Consider the following 25,729-nt stretch of genomic DNA (forward strand, 5'->3'; position numbering starts at 1 on the left):
GGTCTCAAATCTATGCTCCTACAAGTCTTTTTGAAGCTCCCTGACAGTATCAGGTAACAGCAGCAGGGTGACTGGGTGGAGAGTGCACACTCATTGGGAAGCAGACAGAGCTCAAACCCAGCATCACTGTACTACTGCCTGCCTCAGTCTCCCCAAATATAAATTGAAAATGTAATTCACATAGGGGACTCAGCAGGCGCTTAATGTTTGCTTATTTCCTCATTCAGTGATGCAGGAAGACACTTGAGTAACAGGAGGGAGGAGCCCTGGGCACCCCACTCGCCCAGATGCCCGGGCTCAGTCCTAGTGCCCCTCTCTCCCTAGTCTGGGTTTCACCGGGGCCAAGTTTGAAGGTCCCTCCGTTGGGTGTTTAAGGGCTCCTGGGAGGGAGACCCTGGGTCTGACTCTGATCTGACTGGTTCCCCCACCCTCTCCTTCTGGACCCAGCCCAGTCTGTAATTGAAGGGCCCAAACCTATGTCTCATATGCCCTCAGAGGCAGGGAGGGAAGTTCTGTGTTCCGATTAGGAAAGGTGGGGACACCCTTGGATGCTGGAACTGTGCCCTACCCCCTTACGCTGTTGTCATCAGTCCTTTGTTCTCGAAGGGACCGAGGGAAGGCCCTTCTCTCCCAGAGACACACACAAACTTGGCCAATGGGCCGCCAGAGCGGTTGGCAGACGGGTCCCGGCCCTCCCTTCCCCACACCCCATATTATAGACAGAAAACCACGAGCGCGAATCCGAAAGACAACGGTGGGGTCTGAGGGACTGGGGACCCCAGGGTCATCATGGGACCCCTGGAAGGGCTGCGGGAGAAGCCCTCACAGGGGGTTAGCTTGGGGCCAGACCGCCCACCACAGCAGCCGGATTCTTTCCCATTTCTCCATGCAGCAACCGGACAACTGAGTCCCCTGGCAATGTTTTATTTGGCAATTTTAGGTTTCCTCCTCCCATACACAACAGGCAGCGACCACCTCCCTACCCACAAGAGGCCGCCCAGGTCCTCTGACTCGGGAGGAACAGGAGCAGGCAGCAAGCTAGAGGAAACGGCCTCCAAAGCCCTGGAGGGGAAGGCTGAGGGGTTCTGAAACAGGAGGGGGGATGAATAGGAAGGAAAACCCCAGGGGGACTTGGGGGAGAAAAGTAGAGTCCCGAGTTAAAGAACCAGGGACCGAGATGCTTCGCTACCGATCGGGAGAGGGTCTGGATTTCATCGATGTCATTGGTTGGAAAGAGACGGCGGCAGCATTTCTGCAGCACCTACTACGTGCCAGGCACTGAGCTAAGTGCTTTACAAGCGCCACCTTGGCTGCTACTTGGGCCGCTGAGGGGGTGGGGGCAGGCTGAAAGGGTTATTGATCATGGAAGGGGCTTCCAAGGCTATCAAGCAATTCCCTCTCACATTGCCAATAATCAGCCATCTGGCCTCTGAGCCAAAACCACTGGGGACAGGGGATTCCTGTCGCTGACCCATCCCCAGATCAGAAGGTCCCCCTGGGGAAGAAGCGGGTTGGCTGGCTGGGAATCCAGCCAGGAGTGGCGGCCGAAGAAGCTGCTTCCCCCCAGAGATGTGGGCTTCTGACCCCGGAGAGCTGCAGTCCCGGGCTGAATTCTCAGTGATGACTTGGGTAAAAGCATGGTCGACCCTCATGGAACCCCGAGAGCAAGAGGGAGGGATCTTTCACTGCTGACGGAGGCAGCCCCAAAGGCTTCAGGTGGCTGACCTTGGGTTTCAGAGACACCGCAAGTGAGTGGAGGGCATTGGGCCGCCAAGCCCAGTGGGAGTCGGCACTGTGACCAGGGGCCCCCCGGCTTTTCCAGCCCTAAAGGGAAGAGCTCCGGGAGACCGCCCGGGATGTGGGACTCGGGGGCCGAGCGGGTGGCGTGGGGCTGCCTTGGAGATGACCACAGTGCAGGGGACACACACGAGTGCTGATGTAGCTGAAGGGCTGCCATGCAAGAGGAGGACAAGACTGGTCCCTCTGAACCAGAGCAGGCTGGGAGCAACGGGTGGAGACACAAAGGGGTGAACTGAGGCCTGACTTCAGGAAAATCCTGCCAGCGGCGAGGGCAGCCTCCACCTGGAACGGCCTGCCTCAGGAGGTAGTGAGGTTCCCCGCACCGCGGGGCACGGGGGCTTCGGGTACAAGCTGGACTACGTGTCCACACCTGAAATACTGCGACATCCAGGAAGCCAAGGGACTCCTAAGAAAGTCGAGGCAGTCCAGTGTCAGGAAGCGGTCGCCCGGGGGGTCTCTGGGGAGACCACGGCTCTGGAGTCCACACTATCTGTGGACGAGGGGCTCCAGGCCCAGAGGGGAGGGGCTTGAGGGGAGGGGACAGGAGGGGGGCTGCCTTGAGAGAAGAAACCTGGCCCAGAGCCCAGGGGGAACAATTCCACGGAGAGGCCAAATACGGGCACGGTCCAAGGCCCAAAAGAGGGGCCACGGGGAGGGCATCTCCCAACCAGATGAGCCCGCTGGGGGTCCGGAAAAGGCAGAGTCTGAGAGCCTGGCCCCATGGGGGACTCTGAGGCGAGGGGTGGCTTGGGAGTGTGGGGGGCGGAGGGGCAGGGACCAGGAATGGGCGGCCCTCTCCACCCCCAGGCCCTCAGAGCGACATGCTGGTGAGGTTGTCGTGAGTCAGCAGTCCCTTCCTGCCACCCCCTGCGCCGTGCCCGCTGGCCCCGGGGCCGGCGCCCCCTCCACAGTACTCCTGCAGCCGGTGCCGCAGGGTGACCAGGGCCGAGCCCAGGCAAGCCCGGTTAGGGGTGTAGATGCCACCGGGCAGCTGCAGCAGGAGCGTGGCCACGCCGGCCATGCCGTCCTCGGTGGGCTCCAGGGTGATGGGCCCGGCCCGCAGCGCCACAGGGCAGCAGCCCCCACTGCCGGCGCCCCACGGCCCCCCGCCCCCGGTCAGCAGCAGCGGGGCCAGGAAAGGCTCCGAACGGCGGAAGGCGGGGGCGGGGAGGCCCATGCCGCTCGTCTTCCAGGGGACGGTGACGGCCGGCTCGGGCGGGAAGCAGACCGTGACCTTGGCGAAAGGACGGCTGGCCATCTTGGTCATCTCCTGCAGGTGCCGCCGCTGCTCCCGCCGCTGATCCAGGGCCTGCTTGGCCTTCCAGAGCAGAACGCAGAGGGACAGGAAGAGGAAGAAGCAGGAGAAGAAGACAGAGAAGAAGACGAAGAGGTCGATGTGCGCCTGGTCTTGGCGGAAGAAGAGCAGGCCCTGGGAGTCCGCGGAGCCGTTGGCGCCGGGCGCCGAGGGGTCCCCGACGCCCAGTAGGAGCAAGTAGAAGCGGCTCGACTTGAGGGCGTGCTGCTCGTGGGGGTAGGTGATGACCAGCCGGTCCCGCACCCCGCGCACCACCAGCACCGCCGCAGGCTCCATCACCGTCACATAGGTGATGAGCCCCCGGGGACGCACCTCCCGCACCCGGGGCTCGGGGGGCGGCCCCGGCCCCCCAGCGCCTGCTTCTCCTGCCCGCAGCCCGGCCTCCGCGGCCACGGGCGGAGGGGCCGGCGGAGGGGGCTGGATGTGTACAGAGTGGACCCCGGTGTCCGGATCCACACGCACCACAAAGGTGTCGTAGGACGTGGAGACATAGAGGTCGACGGCGCCAAAGGTCACGTCCAGCGTCAGGCGGATGTCCACATTGGTGAATTTCGGCTGGACCCCGAAAAGCACGGTCCGCCCGGGGCCCAGGGCCCGGCGCTTGGGCTCGTGGAAACAGTTGGTCTGTGAGGTGGGGTCCAGGCAGCACTCCTGCTCCACCGAGATCAGTCGGTAACACTGCTGGCCCCCGAGGGGGCTCCCATGGAATGACTCGCGGCACTTGGCGCACTGTGGGGCCGGAGAGGCAAACGTCCCCCCGTGCCCGGCATCCAAGGCCTCGGCCGGCTGGACCTCCCCCTGCCCCCAGCCCCACCCCCACCTCAGAGAGCTCTTCCTTCTCACAATCAGAGGCGCTGTCAACCCAACACCTTCTGCTCCCCAACTCTGTCCATCTCGGGCCCCCACTTCAGATGGCCCAGCTCCCGGGAGGTTCTTGCCACCTCTCCTCCCTTCGGCCTAAGCCCCCCGGCACAGATCAGCCTCCACCCTCCACTCCACCCCCCGTGTGCAGCTGCCTCCGGGCTCCCCCATCCCCACCTGGTACTTGTAGCAGTCCCGGCGGTCGTTGGGGGAGCTCCCTTGGCAGGTGCCTGTCTCCGTGTTATTCTGGCAGGGGCAGCCCGTGCCATCCTCATTACAGGTATCCGCGTGGCCGTTACACTGGCACCTGGGGGCACAGACAGGCCCATGAGGGAGATGCCGCCCCACGGGAGCCATCCGTCGCCCCAGCAGCCCAGGACTGGGCCCCCCGGAAGGCTGCGGCCAGAGGGCGGCACTCACTTGGTGCACCGGCCATCCAGGAGAAAATACCCTTCCAGGCAGCGCTGGCACTTGTCCCCGTAGCTGTTGTTCTGACAGTTCACGCACACGGCCTCGTCCTCGCTCGGCCCCTCGGACACCCATTTCTCAATCTGGTGACAGACAGAGACTCTGAGACCCAGACTCCAGAGCCCACTGCCTCCCCCGACTCCCTCTCAGGAGCCTCTGCTTCCCCCCACATCAGGAACCTCAGGAGCCTCTGCCTCCCCCCACTCCCTCTCAGGAGCCTCTGCCTCCTCCCTTAGCCCAACCTCCCTGCCCAGGCCACTTACCTCCTCAGGATCCAGGGAATAGGTCTCCGGGTCATCCCGGGCCATTTCCAGCTCCTTTTCTGAGACGCAGATGTCACTGTTCCCTCTGCAGAAAGCTCGGCAGGGGCGGCAGGTCCCACCTCCCAAGGCGGAGCCCACGAATAGTGGCCGACAACGTTCGCAGTGGGGACCCTGTGGGCAGGGGTCGCTGTCAGGGCCTCCAGCCGCTGCCAGATGGGGCCCAGGCAATTGTGCTAGGGGAGGACTCAGACCCTGACTCGGTGACGCAACAGGAAAAAGAGAAAAGGCGGGGGGCGTGAAGAATGGCGGCCAGGAGCAGGGAGGCAAGGATGTCCCTCCCTTAGGCCCTGGTCAGACCATGCTTAGGGTTCGGTGTTCTTTCCTAAGTGCCGCAATTTAGAAAACACCTAGAAAGGGGAAAACAGGCAGCAGACAGGAACCAGGACGGCCAGGGAGTGGAAGAACATCCCATAGGAGCATCAGCCGGGATGATGTGGTCAGGGGGAGGGGGAACTCCCATCCTGGCAGACGGCTGCCTCCGGGGCTTCACGTTTCTGCGTCTGGACAGCCAAGCGTCCACACCTCTACGAGATAATGTTATCACAGGGTGCTCTGCGAGCTGATTGCAAACCGGCATCATAATTATTATTTACTATTAAAGAACTGGCAGAGAAGATTGCTAAGCTGCTCTCGGTGAGATCTGCCAGATCCCAGATAATGGACGGGAGGGGTCCCACAAAACCAATAAGGGCAATCCCAATGGGGAAGCCAAGTCTGCCAACAACAGGTTAGCGTGTCCGACTTCTGATGCAATCCCGGGCCCCGCTGGCAAAGGGGCGGTTTGTGAGCAGCGATCGCTGCGAGTCATCACGGCGGCATCGAGAACAGGTCAAGCCAGGCTGATGCCATTTCCTCTGTTTCCCGGGTCACCAGGGGAACAAACGGGGGCACGATACCGGCTCCCGCTGCAGGAGAGCAGCCGCCCAAGGTCTCCGCGCTACGGGGCAGTCTTACTTTTAAACAAGTGGGTCTGAAACGGAACAATCAGGACTGAGACACCTGAGGAGCCACATGGGGGAGATGGGAGGGAGCTGTTCAGGCCCTGGGGGCTGCCAGGACGTGCACGCTTCTCAAATCGGCAGAAATCACGGCATGTGGCGGGGCAGCGAGGCAGAGGGAGCTGCATCTTCCCTGGCCACAAGAATGGGCCACGTGAGATACAAGACAAGGGAACAATGTCAGACTCAAGTTCTAAACTTGGGCTGGTTTTTGTTTAAAATCATCTTCAAAATATAGGACAAGAGCTGTCGACGGTTTGTTTCAAAGACCCCCCCCCCCCGAAATAAGGGTGGGTGTTTTCCCGCTCTCTCTGAGTGGGCTGGACAACAGAACAGCGGCCACATGCTCCCGGTGTCTCAGGCTGAATCGGGAGGGGTGGGGGGAGCGTGTCCGGGAGAGGTAAGCGGGGGCCGCAGCTTCTAGAGCCCAGGCTGTGGGCAGGGAGCGAGACACGGCTCTCTTGGATGGTTTGAGACAAAAGGGAGGGCACCAAGTGAGGAGGGGCACAGAGACTGGGAGACAGCATCAGGGAAAAACCACCCGAATGACAGGAGTGGCCCCTAAGTGGAACGTGCCGCTCTGAGGGGCAGCAACGACAACGAGCGTTTATGTCACCACCACCCAGGGAAACAGGAGCTATTATTATTCCTGTTTTACAGATGAGGAGACTGAGGCAAACAGGGGTCAAGTGACTTGCCCAGGGTCACACAGCTCTCAGTGTCTGAGGCTGGATTTGAACTCAGGCAGCCTGACGCACTGTTCCCTGCCTGGATCCATCCCCATTGGAAGTCTTCAGAGTGCTGCTTGGGGACATTGCAGAGGACTTTCTTCAGGGTCTGGGCTGGACCATGTGGAGACTGAGGACCCCCAACTCTGACACCCTCTGATTCTATGACATGCCAAAGTGGTCACGAAGCCTCTGCTTGAAGACCTCCAGGGACAGGGAGATCACTACCTGATGAACCCTAAGCAGCTCTGATTTTCCATCGAGGCTAATTCTGCCTCCCAGGACTCCCCTCTCCTCAGGCCTGCCTTCTGGGGCCAAGAGGAACAAGTTCAAAAGCAAGTCAGAGGTGGGCAGCACCTGGGTCTGGGTTCAAATCCCAGCTCTGGGTGGCCTCTTGATGGGTCGTGTCACTCCCGGATCTTTGTCCTCCATGGTGAGGGACAATGGCCTTAGGACCAAATGTGCTGTCTAAATTCACAACTCCTGCATCACCTGGGCCCCCACCAAAGGCAGGTCCCTTCATTCCTCCCTCCCCAAGTCCTTATTAGTGCTTCCCACAAACTATCCCACACCTCCTTTCCCCTCCTCTGGCACCCACATCGCCTCTCCCCTCACCTCCTCTTCCCTCACCTCCTCTCCCCTCACCTCCTCTCCCTTCACCTCCTCAGGCACCCACATCTCCTCCCTCACCTCCTCAAGCACCCACATTTCTCCCCTCCCTCCTGGCTAAAAGCCCTCTGGAGGCTACAGACACCTTTCCCTTTTCAATCATCTCCCACGCTCTCCTCCTTTCCCCCTTCTCCTGGCCCAGAACAATCCTCCACATGTGCCTTTCATCCCAGGGCCTGCTGGTAAATGACTAACAAGTGCCTTTCCACAAAAAGCAAACTGTGTCTCTGACAGATAGACATAAATACAATCTGCGCCATTCGCACTTTTCCCGTCACCTCTCACATCCAGAGCAGGCTGGGGAACCTTTTTCCTGCAAGAGCCACGTGAGTATTTATGACATCATTCACAGGCCACGCAAAGCCGGGGCGGCTTGTACCGAGCTTAGGCTCAGCCTCGCCTGTGGCTGCCGGGGCAGGGTCAAAGGTTTCGTGGGCCCTGGGCGACCCGTGGCACTCCTGTCCCAGACAATCGACAACACAGCATTTGCCGGTTTCCAAGATCCAAAGGCTCATCCTGACAAGTTAACAACGGCTTTTGAGGGTCAGCTCCAGCTGCTCTGGCACCCCCTACTTTCACTAGATCCCCTGCCATCTTCTCCATCACACTGAATCCTTCAACATACCTGCCTTCCCTTTCTCCATAACCTTCAACTTCTCCCTAGCTTCTGGCCACTTACACATGCCCAAGCCCTCACTACCATATTTGAGCTATTGTCCTGTAAGTCATTTCAATGTCTCAAACGCCCAGAAAAAGCTGTCTACACTTATTCCCTTCCTTTCCCCTTCTCACTTTCCAACCATCTGCAATCATAGCCTCCTAGTGGCCAAACCTGGCGGTCTTCGGCACGATGACAGGGGCCGCCAAGTGGCTCACACTCGAATGCAGAACGAGGCCGAGGTTTGGGGAATGGGCTTGACCCGGCACATTTGGTCTAGGGGGCCATTGATTTTATCCCAAGGGGAGGACACAGAAAACCATTTTAAATCCCAGAAGCAATCTGGCAGCCTTTTCTCTGCCCTCTTCTTTTTGACTTAACTGCTCCACTGTTGACTTTCGTCTCCCACTACATGCTCTGTCAGTTTTTCTGACACTTAAAGTCCCCTTTTTACGTCCCGTCCCATGACTCCCTCTGTTGGACAATCCACCCCAACTGCACACACGGTCTCGAGCTCATGTTCCACCCCAAGTGTTCTATTCCAGCGCTGTTAATTCTGAAGTTCCCTTATCTGATCCCAGCCATTTATCATTTCGCCTTTCCCTTGCCTCATGTCCCCTAAACTGTTCTTGGTCCTCTGATGTCCAATCTCTCCAGTCCTCCGTTCTTTCCCACGCACCAACTAGGAGCTAGCTTTCCTCCTTCCTCATCTTGCCCCGGGTGAACCAGCTGAAGTCGACACTTCGTTTCCATACGCCATCATGCTTTGCCAAGCCCCAGTCTTGGACACCTCCCACTATCCATCACTGCCTCACTCCTACTCACGGGCTACTGAACCAAGCTGAAGAAACCAGAGAAACGGCCCACAGTGGCAATCCCTCCCTCTCCCACTCGCCCCAGCGGCTCTTCCAAACCTCCATGGCTCCCCCATCCCTCAAATCTCTCAGCTGAGAGCGGTCTCATTTCCCATGAACTCCTCCTGACACACCTCCCAGACGCCTTCTGCTCTTCTTGCCACCGCAAGCCCTACAGAGCTACAGAAAGGGCTCCTGCTGTTACAATGTTACATGACTGTGTGTTACCTGACTGTGTGTAACATTGTAGCATAACCATGTGGTGACAACTGTTACAATGTATCCATATCCTAGCCCAGTGTTGCGCACAGGCTAACATACAGGCCACGGGCTGGGGGGAGGGGGGAAGGACTACCGAGAAGACAGGAAGGGAGGGGGGATGAAGAAGTCAGGAAAGGCAGCGATGGGGGCAAGGGACGGCCCCGTACGGCGAAGGCCCAGGACGGCGAAGGCCCAAAGGCCCAGGACGGCGAAGGCCCAGGGCGGCGAAGGCCCAGGACACAGGCCGCTCGGGATAAAGGCTGGGGATGAGAGCCAGGAGCAGGAACAAGGCTGGGGGTCCTCACCGCAGTGTTGTTGTGACACTCGAGGCAGCGGTCCCGGGCCCCCACACCGTCGCAGTTGCTGTGCCTGTTGCAACGACACTCAGTCGAACAGTTACGGCCGACGAACCCGAAGTGGCAGAGGCAGTGGTCGGGCTCCACGCAGGAGCCGTTCACGCAGCCCTGGGCGCAGACTGGGCGGCACTGGCCCCGCACGCTGCCCAGAGAGAAAGGGCCGAGGGTCAAAAGCCCAGCCCGGCCCGCCTCCCAGCCCCCGCCCCCCACGATTCATGGTGTACCTTCCGCCCACAGTATGCCTGTGTCCCCCCATCCCCTTCCCCTTCTCGCTGATCTGGGGTATCCCTCGGTCCCCTGTACCCCCCACCCCGGCCCATGTATCGCCCCCCCATCCGCACTGGTCCATGGTGTATCCGGTCTTGCAGGTGCACTCATAGCCATGAGGCCGGTCGTGACAGTTCTGGGTCTCGTTACAGTCGTGGTGCCCATTGACACACTCGTTCTCGGGAGGACAAGACAGGAAGGCCCAGGTAGCCCCGGGATCTCCGTGCCCACACGTCAGGCCTGTAGGCGAAGGGGCAGGGGAAGGAGATGATGCCGGCCCTCCTCCCTCGCTCCTCCCTTGCTCCTCCCTCACTCCTCCCTCGCCGCCCTCCCTCTCTGCTCCTGGCCTCCTCTCCTTTCCTGTCCTGACCCATCCTGACCGCTGCCCTCGCCAAGTCCGAGCCAAGGGTGCTTGGAGACCGAGCCCAACCCCCCAAGGCCCCCGTGCCCGGCCCACAGACCTGGGAGCTCCAAGAGGGGCAGACACTTGTTCACGGGCCCAGAAGTAAGTGGGGCCCGCATTAGAACCCAGAACTTGCTCCCCCTCCCCCGGCTCTCACCACCGCCGCCAGCCCCGCCCGACGCCCCTGCTCTCACCATTCCGGGGCCCGCTGAGGCCCCCCTCCATACACAGGCCTGCCCCGTCTTGGCCGGGGTCTCCCCTGGCACACCAGCCGCAGTGCGGGCGTCGAAGGCAGAGGGCGCATTGAGGGGCATTGCCGCAGCCCAGGGAGCAGCTCTCTGCCCCTCGCAGCAGACGCCCACAGCCCCCTGCCAGGCAGCGCAGAGGTAGAAAAGACGGGCTCAGACACTGCAGGGGGTGGGAAGGCCAGAGTGGTGGGAGGCAGAGGGGCAGCCACAGAGACATGGAGGAAGAGAGGGGGTGGCAGAGAGGAGTCAGAGCTGGAGCGTTCAAAAAAGCTCCTGCCCACCCAAGACCCCCACCCCCCTCTCCTGCACTGCCCACCCCCTCTGGGACCCCCACCCCCCCGTCCTGCACTAACCACTCCCCTCTGGGACCCCCACCCCTCTCTCCTGCACTGCCCACCCCCTCTGGGATCCCCGCCCTTCTGTCCTGCACTGCCCACTCCCCTCTGGGACCCACAACCTTCTCTCCTGCACTGCCCACCCCCTCTGCGGTCCCCGGCCCACACCTGCTGGAGGCTGCTGCTCCAGACACAGTGCTGCCAGCCCCCGTCCGCTCCCTTGGAGTCGAGGCAGGAGGAGCAGTTGGGGAGCCGGTGGCAGGGCGTTGGGCAGGGCATGGGGGGCGAGGACTCCACAGGCATGGGCGACACGTTGAGCAGGGAGTGGCTGAAGCAGGTCCAGTCGTAGGTGGGCTGCACCGAGAGGATGCGGCGGGTCTCCCCTGGGAAAGGAGGGCCAGAGCTGGGAGGCCGGCCCGGCTCCCCGGCCGGCCCCTGGGGCGGCCCCCACGGGGGTCCCCGGGCACTCACCAGTGCGCTTGAACTGCCGCGTCCACATGCACTTGCCCTCCTGCGTGCATTGCTCGCAGTCGGCCGCCCCGCACGCGGCCTCAGAGCAGTTGCCGGCCCAGAACACCTCGCGCTGGTTGATGCGGCAGTCGTTCTCCGAGGTGCAGGAGCCGTTGCGGCCGATGCAGGCGCCCTCGGGACAGTTGGTGCACCACTTACAGCGTGGCGGGGCGGCCTGGCGGGAGGATGGACCCGGGCCCCTTTGACTTTGTGGCCCCTGCTGCGGACCCTCCAAGGGTCAAGTCTGGGGCTCTGGGTCACGGGTTCTCCAGCCCTCAGGGGGACATGGGGCCCCACCCCGGGAGACCTAAGAACCAGACTTGGGGCCCCGGGACCCCGGCCCATGGCGTGGAGGGCTCAGAGCAGGGGAGGGAACCTCCCTTGCCCCCCCCCACAGCTCACCTCCTCCCCTTCCCCCAGCCTCAGGGTGCGGGGGTGGCGGGCGAGGCACTCGCTGCAGGTGCGCAGGCGACGACACTCCTCAGACGTACGGGGCATGGGGGAGCACGAGGGGCTGCTACAGCCCAGCCTGGGGGCGAGGGGCAGACAGCGTGTGAGGCCAGGGGACCCGGGACCCCACGCAGCACATCCTCCCCCCTCTATGCCAGAGCTGCTGGGAGGGCACAGAGAGGGCACAGGGAGGGCACAGAGAGGGCAAAGGGAGGAAGCCAACCCATCAGCGCCCCTCCAGCCCCAGCCCAGCTCCCCGGGCACCTGTGAGCCTGGTCTCCTGACAGGCACGCTCCGTGGCACCAGCTGCAGGCACCTGAGCCATTGCAGGCCTCGGGGGAGTGCACCAGGTGGCAGGGGTCCGAGGGCAAGCTCAGGGACAGCAGCCGCCCAAGGGCCACCCCCCCAAAACCCCCAGAGATGTAGACTCGGCCCCCCACGGCCGCCACAGCGTGGGCCACTGACTCCCTCCATCGGGGGGCCCACGGAGGCCGGACCTGCAGGGGCCAAGACAGAGAAAGAGGCTCATGGAACAGAAGGAGAAACTGGAGCCAGGGAAAGGGACCGAGACAGAACCGGGGACCTATGGGCCAGGGCCAAAGGGAAACCAAGAGCTAGCAAGGCCTGGGGACAGGGAACCATGGGGACGCTGTCCAGGGCTAAGGCAAGAAGCAAAGACCGAGGGGCACATGGAGAGGCCCAGAGGCAGACAGGGATTGGGGGAGGGGGAACACAGGGAGCCTGGAGGCAGAAAGGGACAGGGGGGAGACCAGAGACACAGAGAGGGGGCCAGAGGCAGACAGGGATGGGGGGAGCCCAGAGGCAGACAGGGATGGGGGCCCTGGAGGCAAACAGGGATGGGGGGGCCCGGGGACACAGGGAGCCTGGAGGCAGAAAGGGACAGGGGGGAGACCAGAGACACAGAGAGGGGGCCCGGAGGCAGACAGGGACGGGGGGGGAGGGGGCCCAGAGATACAGACAAGGGGCCCAGAGGCAGACAGGGACGGGGTGGGGAAGGGGGGCCAGAGACACAGACAAGGGGCCAGAGGCAGACAGGGACGGGGGGAGCCCAGAGGCAGACAGGGATGGGGGGGCCCAGAAGCAAACAGGGATGGGGGCCCTCCGCCCCCTCCCCCACAGGCTCTGCCACTCACGGGTCAGGTTGGGCAGCAGCCACGCGTTGCAGTTGACCTGGTACAACAGGACGTCACTGCTGAACTCGTCTGGCTCTGAGCGACCCCCCAGGACCACCATGGTGTCCCCAAGCAGGGCGGCCGCATGGAAGAGTCGGGGCCTGGGCTGGGGAAGGGCAGAGTCACAGCCGGAAGGGGCCCCACAGCCCAGGCCCCGGACGTCCCCCTTACTCAAGGCTTAGGAAGGCTTCTGGCCAAGCCCTCCTTCCTCCAAACCCTTCCCTTAGGAGGCTCCCCACCTGCTCGCTGAAGCAACCTGATTGCCCCCCAACACCAGCTGACAGGCCCATATCTGGATGCCCCCCATCAAGCCTCCCCTGCCTCTAAGAGCCAAGCTATGAGTCCCTTCCTCTTCCCAGAAGCCCCTGAGCTCACCTGGCTGGCCCAAGGCAGCTTCTACCTCCCTGGGGGGCTCAGCTACCTTATTCTGACCCTCCCCCCATCCTCTGCCTCCCAGGGGGGCCCAGTGACCCTGACCTTTGCCCCCTGGGAAGGGGCCAGCAGGCTCCAGGTGCGGTCAGGGCAGTGCAGGGAGTAAAGCTCCGGGGATGGGGCAGCCAGTTCGGCGGAATGGAAGGCCGCCAAACATACAGTGAGTCTGTGGCCCTCGTGATGAACCCCGGTGGACCGTAAAGGCCTGGGGGGAAGAGGAGGAACCCGGAGGGGGCTGTGGAGGGGCCCTAGGGGCCGAGGGGTCCCGGCCCCAGGCTCCCCGTCCTCACCAGTGGGCGTCCCCGGGGCTGGCCAGCCCGGCCCGCTGGGCTGAACCTCCAGGAGCTGCTGGTTGAAACCATTCTCGGGCCAAATCCCCCCCAGGCAGCAGAGAAAGGCCTGCCCGGGAGGGTCAGCTGGGCCAGCCACCGGAGAAGCGGGGCCTCAGGGGTCTGGTAAGAGCACAGAGACGGGCTGCAGGGGAGGGGCTGCAGTCGGGAGCACGAGGGAGGGAGCCCCATGGCTCGGGGAGACCCGGGGTAGAGACTGGGGACGAGAGAGCGGGGAGGAGTCGGGAACGGGAGAGTGGGGAGGAGTTGGGGATGGGAGGACCCCTTCTGGGGGGGACAAGAAAGGGTCGGGAAAAGGGGGCACATCAGGGACCAAGGGGGGGTGGCCTTCCAATTCCTCCTGGCGCCACTGCAAGGTGGTGAGGTTGAGGACCCAGAAGTCCCGGGCAACCCCCGCTGCCGTGAGCCCCCGCGGGCATGGCCCCGGCCAGCGGGGCCGGGGGCCCGGGCCGTGGGAAAGGGGGAGCAGGCCCGGGCCCCCCATCCCTCCCGAAACCAGCCAGCATCTGGGTCCAGCGCCGTTCCCCCACCGAGTACCTGTGGAAGCCGCAGCCCCGGTCAGCCCTCAGCCGGACGGGAGCAAACTCCCCCTCCCCCCCGCCAGACCACCCTCACCTGTACAGGTTTCCCAACAGCCCCTGGGGCAGGCCCAGACCCCCGAACATCCACAGGGTAGAGTCAGGCCCCTCCACCATGGTGTGGCCCAGACGGTGCAGGAAGCGACTCGCCGTATCCTACAGGGAGACAAGAGGGCTCAGGGTGGGCCTGGGGGGGAGTGCACATGTGTGTGCAAGCATGTGGAGGGGAATATGACCGTGCTCGACCTGTACGGGTGTGGGGAGGGGGAGGAAGGGAGGGCAGAGATGGGGGAAAGGCCAAGCTTGGCCCTCCTGACCTGGCAGGGCCTCAGAAGCCAGGCCCTCAGGAAAGGAAGACAGAGTTCTCCCCGGGGGCGGGCAGTGGTCCATCTCCCTGTCCGTCTGTGTCTCCACCTCTGTCTGATGTCTCTCTCTCTCTCTGTCTCTGGCTGTCTCTCTGTCTCTCTGTTTTTCTCTCTCTGTCTCTGTCTCTCTCTGTCTCTGTCTCTCTCTCCTGTGTCTCTGTCTGTCTCTGTCTCTCTGTTTTTCTCTCTGTCTCTGTCTCTCTCTCTCTGTCTCTGTCTCTCTCACCCCCTGTCTCTGACTATCTCTGTCTCATCTTCAGCAGGAGCCACCAGTGAGCATCCCCACACCGATACGTCCGAGCCCTCCGGGCAGGAAGGGTCAGTCTACGCTTGCAGCCTTATTCCACGGGGAGTAAGAGCCTTCCCTAGAGACAGTGGGATGGGATCTGGGGGGGAGAGGCCCTGGGACCCCCTGGAAGAGAGAAGGGGGTGCTGAGGTCTCCCCTCAGGTCAGGGCCGGTCCCCAGGACGGGACTCACAGCAGAGAGCCGGCTATCCAGGAGCGTCTCCCAGACCAGCCGCCCCCCATCCAGATGCGTGGCGCAGTCCGCTCCCCCGAAGCCTTCAAAGCACACGCACAATCCCAGGCTCTGAGGACACGAAGAAGAAATCGAGGGTCAGCAGCAGACAGCCCCCTCCCTGAGCGCCCGGGGCCCGGCCCGCTCCTACCTGGTTGCAGATGCCCCCTGCGATGTGGGCCGAGCAGTTCCCGGGGCACAGGGCGAGGGTGCAGGCGGGGCCGGCCCAGCCTGGGGGGCAGCGGCAGCGGCCGACCCCGGCCCCTCCGGCTTCCTCTGGGACACATTCCTGGGGAGCCGGGCAGCTCCCGGCCCCCGGGCCCCCATCTCCGGGGGGACCCCGGGAAACCCGGAAAAAGGGGGCCCCTTTAAAGGGGCCCCGGGGGGGGAAAGGGGGGCCGGGGCCCGGGCCCTTCCCCCCCAGGGCCCCGGGGGGTTTTGGGGGGGGTTCCCCTTGGCCCCCAAAAAAGGGGTGGGAAAGGGGGGGGGCAGGGAAAAAAAAAAAAGGGGGGGGGTTTTTTGGGGGGGGGGGGGGCCCGGGGGGCCCTTTGGGGGTTTCCCTGGGGGGGTTTAAATTTTGGTTGGGCCTTTGGGGGGGTTTTAAAGGCCCCGGGGGGGGGGTTTCCCAAGGGGGGTTTTTACCCCAAAAAAATTTTTGGGGATTGGGGGGGGGGGGGGGGTTTTTGGGGGTTTTTATTTTTTTGGGGTTTGGGGTTTGGGTGGGGGTTTGGGGAAATTGGGGGGGTGGGGGGGGGAAGGGGGGGGGGGGGGAAAAAAAATTTTTTTTTGGGGGGGGGGGGGGTTTTTGGGGGGTTTTGGGGGGACCCCAGGGGTTGGTGGGGTTTTTCCCCTTTGGAAAAAGGGGGGGGGGGGGGTTTTTTTCCCCCCCTTTTTCCCGGGTTTTTTTTTTAATTTTTTGGGAATTTTCCTTTTTTTTTTTCCCCCCCCCTTTTTTTTTTTTTAAACCTTTTTTTTTTTTTTTTAAATTTTTTCCCCCCCCTTTTTTTTGGTTTCTTTTTTGTTTTTTTTTTTTTTTTTTTTTTCTTTTTTTGGGCCCCTTTTTTTTAAAAAAAGGGGGTTTTTTTTTTTAAGGGTTTTGCTTGGGGTTTTGGGGGGGGGGGGGAAAAAGGGTGGGCCCTTGTGGGGGGGATTTGGGGCGGTTTTAGGGGCCCGGGGTTGGAGGGGTGGGGGGGGGGCCCCCTTTTTGGGGGGGTTTTTTAAATTTTAAAGGGGTTTGGGAGGTGGGGGGGGGTTTGGCCGGGGGGGGGTTTTTTCCACTTTAAATTTGGGGGGGGGTTTTTTAAAATTGGGGGGGGGACCCCCCCGGGGGAAATGAGGGGGGGGGGGGGGGGGGGGCGGGGGGTGGGGGGGGGAAATGGGGTTTTTCCCCCTTTTTTTTAAAAGGGGGCCAAAAATTTTTTTTGGGGGTTTTGGGGGGGTTTTTTGGGGGGGGTTTTTTTTTTCCAAAATTTGGGGCCTTTTTTTTTTTTTTTTTTTTTTGGGGGGTTTTTTTTTTCCCCCCCCCGGGGGGGTTTGGGGAAATTTACCTTTTTTTGGGGTTTTTTTTCCCCGGTTTTTGGGGGGAAGAGGGGGTTTAAAGGTTTTGGGGGGGGGGGGTTTTGGGCCCGGGGGGGGGTTTTTTTCAAAAATTGGGGGGTTTGGTTTGGGGGCCCCAGGGCCCCCGGGGGGTTTGGGGGGAAAAGGGGGCCGGGGGGGCCGGGTTGGTTTTCCTTTAAGGGGGGTTTTTTTTGGGGGGAGGGGGAGGGGGGGGGGGGGTTTTTTTTTTTGGGGGGGTTTGGGGGGGTTTTTTTGGGGGGTTTTTCCCCCTTTTGGGGTTTTTGGGGAGGGGGGGGGGCCCCAAAACCCCCCCAATTTTAAAGGGGGCCCCCCCCGGGGGGGGGGGCCCCCGGGTTTGGGGCTTTTTTATTTCCCTTTTTAAAAGGGGGGGGTTTTGGGGGGGAAAAAAGGGGGGGGGCCCTTTTTTTTGGGGGGGTTCTTTGGGTTTTGGGGGGGAAAAAAAGGGGGGGGGTGAGGGGTTGGGGGGTGGGGGGGGGGGGGGTTCCCCCCCTTTTTTTTGGGGCCCTTTTTTGGGGGGGGCCCTTTTAGGGGGTTTTTTTCCCGGGGAATTTTGGGGGGGGTTTTGGGCCCAAAGGGGGCCGGGGGGGGGGGGGGGAGAAGGGGAAGGGGAAAAAAGGGGGGGGAGGAAATAGGGGGTTTGGGGGTTTTTTTCCCCCCCCTTTTTTTTCCTTTCCTGGCCCCCCCAAAGGAACCCGGGGGGGTTTTTTCCCCCTTTTTACCCAAAGGGGGGCCCCCCCCAAAAGGGTGGGGGTTTTTTTCCCCCTTTTGGGTTTCCCCGGGGTTTTGGGGAAAGGGGGGGGGAAAAGGGGAAATTTTGGGGGCCCGTGGGGGGGGGGGTGGGGTTTTGGGGGGGGGGGGGGAAAGGGGGCCCACCTTTTCCCTTTTTTTTTAAAAGGGGGGGGGGGGGTTTTTTTTGGGGGAAAGGGGGTTTGGGGGGGGTTTTTAAAAGGGGGGTTTTTTGGGGTTTTTTTGGGGGGTTTGGGGGGGTTAATTTTTTAAAAGGGGCCGGGTTTGGGGGCCCTTTTTTGGGGTTTTTTTAAAATTTTTTTCGGGAGGGGGGTTTTTTTTTCCCGGGTTTTTTTTGGGGGGGGGGGGTTTTTTTTTTGGGGGTTTTGGGGGTTTTTTTTTTTTTGGGGCCTTTCCTGGGGAAAGGGAAAATTTGGGAAGGGAAGGGGGGGGGGGAAGGGGTTTTTTTTCCGGCCCCCTTCCGGTTTTGGGGGGAAAACCCCTTTTCCCCAGGCCCCCCCCCCACCCCCCGGGTTGGGGAAAGGGGAAAAAAACCCCCGGGGGACCCCCGGGGGTTTTCCCCGGGGGCCCCCCCCATTTTCCCCCCTTTCCCCCCCCCCTTTCCTTTCCCCAACCCCGGGTTTTCCCCCCGGGGCCCCCCGGAGGGGCCCCCCCGGGGGGGGGGAAACCCCGGGGAAGGCCCGGGGGGGCCCCGGGGGGGGGGCCCCCCGGGCCCCCCCCCCCCCCCGGGGGTCGGGAAGGGGGGGCCCCCCCCCGGCCCCCCCCCCAAACCCCGGGGGGGCCCCCCCCAAAATCCCCCCGGGGGGGGCCCCCGGGGCCCCCCCGGGCCCCCCCGGGGGGGCTTGGGCCCCCCGGGGGGGGCCCCCCCCTCCAAACCCCCGGGCCCCCCCCCCCCCCCCCCTTTCCCCCAAAAACCCGGGGGGGGGGCCCCCACCCCCGGGGGGGGCCCGGGGGGGGGGGGCCCCTTGGAAGGGGGATTTTCCCCCCCAAAACCCCCGGCCCCCCCCCCCCGGGGCCGGGGCGGGAAAAGGGGGCCCCCGGCCCCCCCCCCCCCCTCCCCCCAAGCCCCCCCCCGGCCCCCCCCGGGCCCTTTTCCCCCCCCCCAAAGGGGCTTTGGGCCCGGGTTCCGGGCCGGCCCAAACCCGGGGCCCCCCCCCCAAACAAGCCCCCCCCCCCCCCGGAAACCCCCTTAAAAAAAGGGTTTCCCGGGTTTGGGAGGGCCCGGGGGGGGGGGGAGGGCCCTTGGGGCCCGGGGGGGGGAAAGGGCCCCCCCCCCCTGGGCCCCCCCCCCCGGGGACCCCAAAGGGGGGCCAAACCCCCCCCCCCCCCCCCCCCCCCCGGGGCCCCTGCCGGGGGCCCCCCGGGGGGGCCCCCAAGGGGGGGGGGGTGGGCCTGGGAAAACCCCCGGGGGGGGGGCCCCCCCCCCCGGCCCCCCCCAAAAAGGGGGATGGGCCCCGGGGGAAAAGGCCCCGGGGGCGGTTGGGGGGCCCCCCCCCAAAAACCCCGGGGGGGGGGGCCCCCCCCCCTTCCCCCCCAACCCCCCCCAAGCCCCCGGGGGGCCCCCCCTTAAAGCCCCCGGGGGCCTGGGCCCCACCGGCCGGGGCCCCCCCGGGGCCCCCCCGGGGGGGGGGCCCGGGGGGGGGGGGGGGGGGCCGGGGGGGCCCGGGCCCAAAGGGGGGGGAAAAGGCCGGGGGGAAAAAGGGGGGGGCCCTTCCCCGGGGGGCCCCGGGGAAAAAGGGGAAAAAACCCGGGGGGCCCGGCCCGGGGCCCCCCCCCCCTTCGGCCCCCCCCCCTGCCCCGGCCCCCGGCCCCCGGGGGCCCCCCCCCCCCGGGGCCCAGGGGGGGGGGGGGCCCAAGGGGGGTTTTCCCCTCCCACCCCAAAGGGCCCCCCCCCCCCCCCCCCCCCCGGTGCCCTCTCCCCCCCAAGCCCAGAGGCCCTCAGCAGGCCCCAGGGGATCTGCTCCCTTATCCCTGGCAGGAAGCAGCCTCAAGGTCCTGGGCTGCACAGAGCCAGCCCCCCACCCCCACTGGGGCCCCTGACCTTGTCGGGCTGGGAGGCGTTGGGGGGCTGCTGGAAGGTGAGCAGGTGCAGGCCGGGCAGGAAACTCTGGGTAACACAGGCGTCGAGAGTCGTGACAAAGACGGGGGCTGCCCCCCACCAGCCCACGGTGCCCGAAATCTGCTCCCCTCGGCATCGGGCCTGCTCTAAGGGAAGAAGAAGACAAACCAGGGGTAGACGGTCAGCGGGTCCTCCCACTCCCTCCCTCTATCTGACCTGACCCCAGCCCCCCTGACCCCAGCCCCCCTGACCCTGGCCTGCCTTCCTCCCCTCACTCCACCTCTCAGAGCCCAGGACACTGCGGCCCAGCAGAGGGCGAGCTCTCCAGAGCCGTGACGGCTGCACTCGCCACTCACCAGGCCGGGGGAGGCAGCTCTCGTTGTGGACGCACCAGCCCAGGGCGCCAGGCCCACGAGGCGGAGGGACGGCGGCGCTGAAGGCCAGGCAGGCCTGGCAGTCACCCAGAAGGCGGGCCAGACCCAGGCAGCCAGCTGCTGGGCACTGCAGAGAAGGAAAGGGGGGCGTGTCAGGGGAGGCGCGGGGCTCTGGGCACACAAGACAGGGGTCACAGAACGGGGCGTCAGGGTCACTCACGGCTCCAGGGGGGCTCCCCGGGGGCGGGGCGGCCTGGCAGGCTCCTTGGCACCAGCTGCACTCCGGGTCCCTGGCACAGACGCTGTGTTCCGTATACATGGAGCAGTAGTCCAGGTGGTACTGAGGGTGGGGGTCGGAGAGGGAGCGAAGCGCAGGGCTAAGCCTTGGGCCTGCACCCCCAACATTGCCCCACAGCCCCAGTCCCATGACTTAGCCACAGCCCCTACCATTCCCTGTGACCTTGAACCTGACCTCTGTCCCACCCCACAGGCCCCCCTCCCTGGGGCTCCAACCACCCATGACTTGGCCGGGCTCTGGCTCTTTCCTGGCCAAGGCTTCCCTCCCCCGACCAACCTAAGATGCCCCAGCACTAGTTTCTACGACCATCTCCCCCTCCCCGACCCCTTCTCCCTCCCCCACAGGAGCTCACATCAGGGGCTGGCGCCTGGAACACGAAGGGGGGCACCTTGTAGGCCATGAGATCCCCTCGGGGCCGCCCGCTGTACCCACCGGCCACCAGCAGGACGCTGCCCCCCAGCACAGCCGCCACGTGGGAGTACCGGCCCCCTGGGGGTGCCGCCCGGCCTGGGGGAACAGGGGAGGAGGGTGGAGTCAGGGGCTGCCCCTCGGGCCTGGGGCGTCTCTGAGCCCCAGGGCTCTCTAAGGGCAGGCCCCAAGCGCTGGGCGGAGCAGGGGCTTCTCGGGAACACGAGGGCCTGAGCATGGAGAGGCCGCGGGCAGAACCTGCTACCTTCGGGGGTCCCAGGAGGGGCCAGCTCAGCTCCAGACACCCACTGGTGGCAGCCAAGATGGTAGAAGAAGATGCCGTCCTCGTAGCACTTCTCCTCCTGGTAGTGAGTGTGCACGTTGCCACCTGCAAATGAAGGAGGGATGAGGTACTCCTAGGAGGAAGGGGGGGCGGCACACCTGGAGGGAAGCACACCTGCCCCCCCCAGGGGCAGGCACACCTGGAAGGGGGGCAGGCACACCTGGAGGAGGTAGGGGAGGGGCAGGCACACCTGGAGGGGACTAGGCTGGAGAAGTGAGGGGGACAGTCACGGGGAAGCACCCAGGCCAGCCACAGGGCCAGAAGCTGGGAGCTGGGGATGCCCTCACCATAGACCACCATGTAGTTGCCAAGGACACTGGCTGTGTGGAAGGCCCGCTCCCGGGGCCCCCGCTGACCGTCCCGGCCGCGCAGGGAGGTCCACACCCGCAGGTCCACGTGGAAGAGCTCGGTGGAGTTCACTCGTACGGAGAACCTAGAGGGGGAAGACAGGACAAGCGGGGGTCTCCAGCAGACGTCCAAAGGGCTGAGAAGGTGGGAGAAGGGGCGCTGCCCCGAGCACTCACCTGGCCGTGGAAGGCCTGTGGCCCCCATAGACGAGCAGGGCCCGGGATGGCGGGTGGAAGATCATGGAATGGCCTGTGGCGGCGGGGGGCCGGCCGCCTGCCGGCCACACTTCTTCCCAGTGGCCCCGGCCCCCCCCAGGGCCCTCTAGGCGGAAGCGGAAGAGGCCCGAAGAGAAGAGGTCGTGCTGGGTACGGCCCCCAAAGACGTAGAGCCAGGAGTCGTCCACCAGGGCGGCAGCATGTCCAGCCAGGCCTGGGGGCCCTGGGGGCCCTGAGGAAGGGGGGGCCAGCAGCTCCCAGTGGCCCCCAGCCCGGGGGCTGAAGGCCCACACGTCACTGGTCAGAGAGCCGTCGGCCAGCTCTCCCCCCATGAGCACTAGGGAGCCAGCCCAGGCCACGGCCACGTGGGAATGACGGGCAGCCTGGGGAGAGACAAGGGCCAGCCTCAGAAATGGGGGGTAGGGCAGAGGGGAAGAGAGACCACAGGGGCAGAGGCAAGTTGGCACAGAGACAGACTGCAGGAGAGAGTGGGGGCACCCCCCATCACATGGGGGGGGACCCATGCCAGCTTGGTGGACTTGGGCAGGGGGCACCCCTCGGGATCCTCACCGGGCCGGGGCTGAGGTCCCACCGCTCCCAGGCGTTGGCGGAGAAGTTGTACAGAACGAGGTCGCCCAGGGCCGAGTTCAGGTCCTGACCTGGAGGGGACATGGGCAGGAGGCCGGGTTGGGGGCAGGCCGAGCACCCCCCTCCCCTGCCCCCGACCGACCGCGCTCCCCAAACCCCGCCGCACCTCCAAAGACCGCGAGCAGCCCCGGAGGCGAGAGGAAGGCGCCGGCCGCCCCGATGCGGGCCGGGAAGGCGGCATCCTCGGCGCTCACGTTGTGCCACCAGCCTGCCCCCTGGTTCTCCCACAGCCGCAGGTCGCAGGCGCGGCCCAGGAAGCCGGGCTCACAGCGGCAGGGGCCCGCCTCCTGTGGAGAGACGCCAAGTCAGAGGCCACGGCAGCTGAGGGTCAAACGGCACAGCCGGGCCCGGGTCCGACTCCGCGGCCGGAGGCCAGAGAGACGGGAAGCTCCTCACCGAGGCACAGGTGCCGTGCTCGCGGCAGTACGAGGAGCAGTCCTGGCGGGTGCAGCCAGGGCCTCCCCAGCCCGGCTCGCAGGCGCACTGGCCCGAGGGCTCGCACAGGCCCCGGCCCGAACAGCCACCGGGGCACAGAGAGAAGGAGAACGAGGCATTGAAGCCCAGCAGGTTGTAGTTGGCATCGGAGAAGAGATGGAGCAGCATCTGCGGGGAGAAGAGCCAGAGTGCACGGGAGAGGCTGGCAGGGGAGGGGAACAGGGTGAGGGAGGAGGACAGGGCAGGGAGGGGGACCAGGGAGGGGAGGGGGTCCAGGTGAGGGAGGGGGCTCGGCATGGGAGAAGAGGCGGCGGGGGCGGGCCCGGGAGGAGAAGAGGCCGGCCGGGGGCGGGGAGAAGGGCGGAGCCCCACCTTGCCTGAGGCGGCCTCGATGCGCGGGGGCCGGGTGCTGCCGCTGAGGCTGGCTAGCAGGGGGCCCCGGGGCGAGTCCCCGTCGTACACAAAGAGGTAGTCGTAGGTGCACTCGGTGTCCAGGAACAGGAAGTCCAGGAGGATGCGGTGTTGGGGGCTGGGGGCTGGGAGCACAGGCGGGGCTCACTCTCGGCCCCCCAGAACCCGTCTTTCCCCCTCCCCCCCAGACCCGGGCCCCCTCCGCCCAGCCTCAGCCCTTCCTCACCCTCGATGAGCCACTCGCAGTTGCCATTGACGCTGTAATTTCCCGCCCCGTCGGACACGTAGCCCGGGGCCTCCCGCAGCACCTGCCTCTGGCCCTTGCAGTCACCGGCCTGCGCCTGGGGGGCCCGGGGCCCCAGCAGGGCCGCCACCAGCACCAGCAGCGCCGGGGGGCCATGGCCCCGGGCGGAGGCCATGGCCGGGCCCTGAGGGCGGTGGGCACTCAGAGGAGGGGCCCCGCGAGCATCAGGCCTGGGTGGGGAGACAGGACGGGTGAGCCCCGGCGGCAGCAGGGCCCCTCTCTGAGCCTCCCGGGGGCGGGACCCCTCCGCGCTGGCTCTCCGTCCGGCCCCCACCCCCCCGGGAGCCCCCTTCTACCAGCCCTTCCTCCTCCTCCAGCCTGAGCAAGGAGACCACAGCAGGAGGAGCCCAGGCAGGCCCCGAGGCCACGTTAGCCTGCCCCCAAATAACGGGCCGCTGGAGCCTTTGGGAGCAGCCGGGGCGCCGGAGTGTGGAGCTGAGACCGATGCGGCCTCGGACACCTCTACTGGCTGACCAGTAGAGCATCCGCTTGCCTCAGTTTCCCCAACTGTAAAAACATCGTGAGGTCCTCCTCCCAGGAGCGCCTTCGGACCGACCCCAAGAGCGGGACCGGAGGAGGAGTCTTAAACAGGTCTATTTGGGGTGGGAGTGTCCAGAAAATCTCCCTGAGGCACAGGGCTACCCCAGAGAGGGAGGGGCCCACTCCTCACTCTCAGCACTCTGCAGGGAGGGCACTTGTTAAGTGCCCATTGTGTGCCCAGGGCAGAGTACAAAGGACGGCCCTCTGGGAGGTACCGGGTCTTCGGGGAGTCTGTTACCAGAGGCCACCCCACGGGGGAGGGGGGGGGAGGGGGGGAGGAAGATTTCCCAGGGGGGGACAAGATGGTGGCCAACACTGGCCAGAAGGGCCCCTACAATGGCTGCCTCGGCAGGGCCCGGAGCTGCGGAGCCTTCTCTGGCCAGTCTCAGCGCGGCCTCGGACACTCCCTGGGGGAGTGACCCTGCCGGCCTCCGTAAGGGGTCCCGGTGAGCTGGACGCCACTGAAGGGCTCCACAGCAGAGGCCGCTTTCCACGTGGGGGGATGGAGGGACTGTGGAGAGGGCTGACCCCCTGCGCACCCCCAAAGCAGCAGCCCTGCCCAGCGGCCCCGGAGCTGCCTCACCCTTCACCCCTCTGTGCCGGGAGCCAAGAGGACCCGAGTTCTGGTCCAGCCGCAGACAGATGTTACCTGGGGGACTCTGGGAGCCTCAGTTTGCTCCCATGGTGCCCAGCACCCAGTAGGGGCTCTATAAATGCTGGCTCCATGCCAAGAAGTCCCTTCTATAACCTCCCCCATGGTCGTTCCCCTCTGCTGAAGGACCCTCCCCCCAGCCAGCGCCAGCTTCCTGAGATCCGGCCCCCTTTGGGGTGCTCAGTGGCCCCTTTATGGAAGGGGGGCCCCAAGAGCAGGGGGTCTCCTCCCCCCCCAGCTTGGGGAGCCTCCTCTCTCCCAAGTGTCCAGCCGTCCCTGGGACCCCGGGGGAGGGGACAGCGAGGGTCCCTTACTGGGGAGGCGCAGGCCGGACGGGAAGCACTCCCAGAAACGGGAAAGGGACCCCAGAGCTATGGGGGACTTCTTACGTCCCCTGGGAACCAGGGCAGCCCCCGAAGCTGGGGGACAGGGACTTCTCCGAGAGGGGCCTCTCCTGGGGAGGGGGGAGGCTCCTGGGGATCTCCCATGGAGGGTCCGGGACACCTCTGAAAGGGGGAGGGTCTCCTGCAGATGCAGGAAGGTCCCTTGTGGATGGAAAGAATGCCCAGTACGTGAGGGGGCCCCTAAATGGGGAAGGGTCTCCCACAGAGTGGGGAGGGTCCCCCGGAGCGGAGGAAAGGTCCCCTGCAGAAAAGGGGGCGGCCTCGAGCCCCGCAGGCCCCGGAGCCCTCTAGAAGCTGCCGGGCGATCGGGCCGGGCCGGGTGGGGGCAGGGCGGGGGCAGGTCCCCCGCGGGCCCCCGTAGCCGGCGCGCGCACTCACCGCCTCCTCCCGGAGCCAAACCGACCCGACGACGACCAGCGAGACGCCGGAGGAGCGGGACAGAACGGCCCCGGAGCCGGGGAAGCAGCGAGAGCGGGGCGGCCAGAGGGGCCCTGGAGGACCGCGCCGGCCCCGCCTCCCGAGCGCTGCAGCTCCGCCCCCTCCTTCGCACATGCGTAGAACTGGAAGTGTCTGTGTCAGTGTGTGCGGGACGCGAGTCGGTGTCTCTGATAGTGTCGGTGTTTTCGTTCTTAGAGGACTGGCGACTTTATTCTAGCACACGGGCAACAAACATTTATTAGGCGCTTGCTGTGTGCCAGGCACTGACCTGGGCGCCTGGATACAACTGCCAACAACAAAACAACCACCAAGAAGCTTTCCTTCCGATGGACAAAAGCGGGCGAAAGTGCGAGCAGCTGGAACAAGAAATGCTTGCCAACGTGGGCATGTGGCTAACGGACAGATACAACGCTTGGGAAGGAGGGTGTGGAAGCCGGGCGGGAAAGGCTCCGGGCAAAAGATGGCGCCTTGAGCTGCGCCTTAGCAAAAGAGGGGAACTCGAGGGGGGTGAGGCCGGGGGGGGGGGGCGGGGGGGGGAGGGGCTGGCTACAGGGATGCGCTGCTATTTAACAACCAGCTCGCCTCTT

General features: G+C 64.8%; 1 protein-coding gene across 1 annotated transcript; it reads right to left on the minus strand.

Annotated features, from left to right (window-relative positions):
* Positions 1 to 908: 908 nt before the first annotated feature.
* On the minus strand, positions 909 to 25,241 carry MEGF8 (multiple EGF like domains 8). Its single transcript, XM_031961672.1, is given in 34 exon segments — positions 909 to 3,844; positions 4,154 to 4,283; positions 4,397 to 4,527; positions 4,708 to 4,878; positions 9,241 to 9,433; positions 9,633 to 9,798; positions 10,156 to 10,369; positions 10,713 to 10,927; positions 11,016 to 11,229; positions 11,457 to 11,583; positions 11,769 to 11,971; positions 11,973 to 12,001; positions 12,659 to 12,803; positions 13,175 to 13,278; positions 13,281 to 13,334; positions 13,420 to 13,528; positions 13,742 to 13,889; positions 13,891 to 14,016; positions 14,095 to 14,213; positions 14,902 to 15,012; positions 15,092 to 15,267; positions 19,267 to 19,470; positions 19,681 to 19,825; positions 19,919 to 20,038; positions 20,349 to 20,503; positions 20,670 to 20,792; positions 21,035 to 21,180; positions 21,272 to 21,693; positions 21,881 to 21,969; positions 22,065 to 22,245; positions 22,355 to 22,561; positions 22,766 to 22,929; positions 23,031 to 23,278; positions 25,083 to 25,241. Coding segments are annotated over 33 exon segments (6,267 nt in total). The 5' UTR covers positions 23,224 to 23,278; positions 25,083 to 25,241; the 3' UTR covers positions 909 to 2,611.
* Between the last annotated feature and the right edge of the window lie 488 nt (positions 25,242 to 25,729).

This window comes from Sarcophilus harrisii, chromosome 3, assembly GCF_902635505.1.
Source record: "Sarcophilus harrisii chromosome 3, mSarHar1.11, whole genome shotgun sequence".
NCBI classification, from domain to species: Eukaryota; Metazoa; Chordata; class Mammalia; order Dasyuromorphia; family Dasyuridae; genus Sarcophilus; species Sarcophilus harrisii.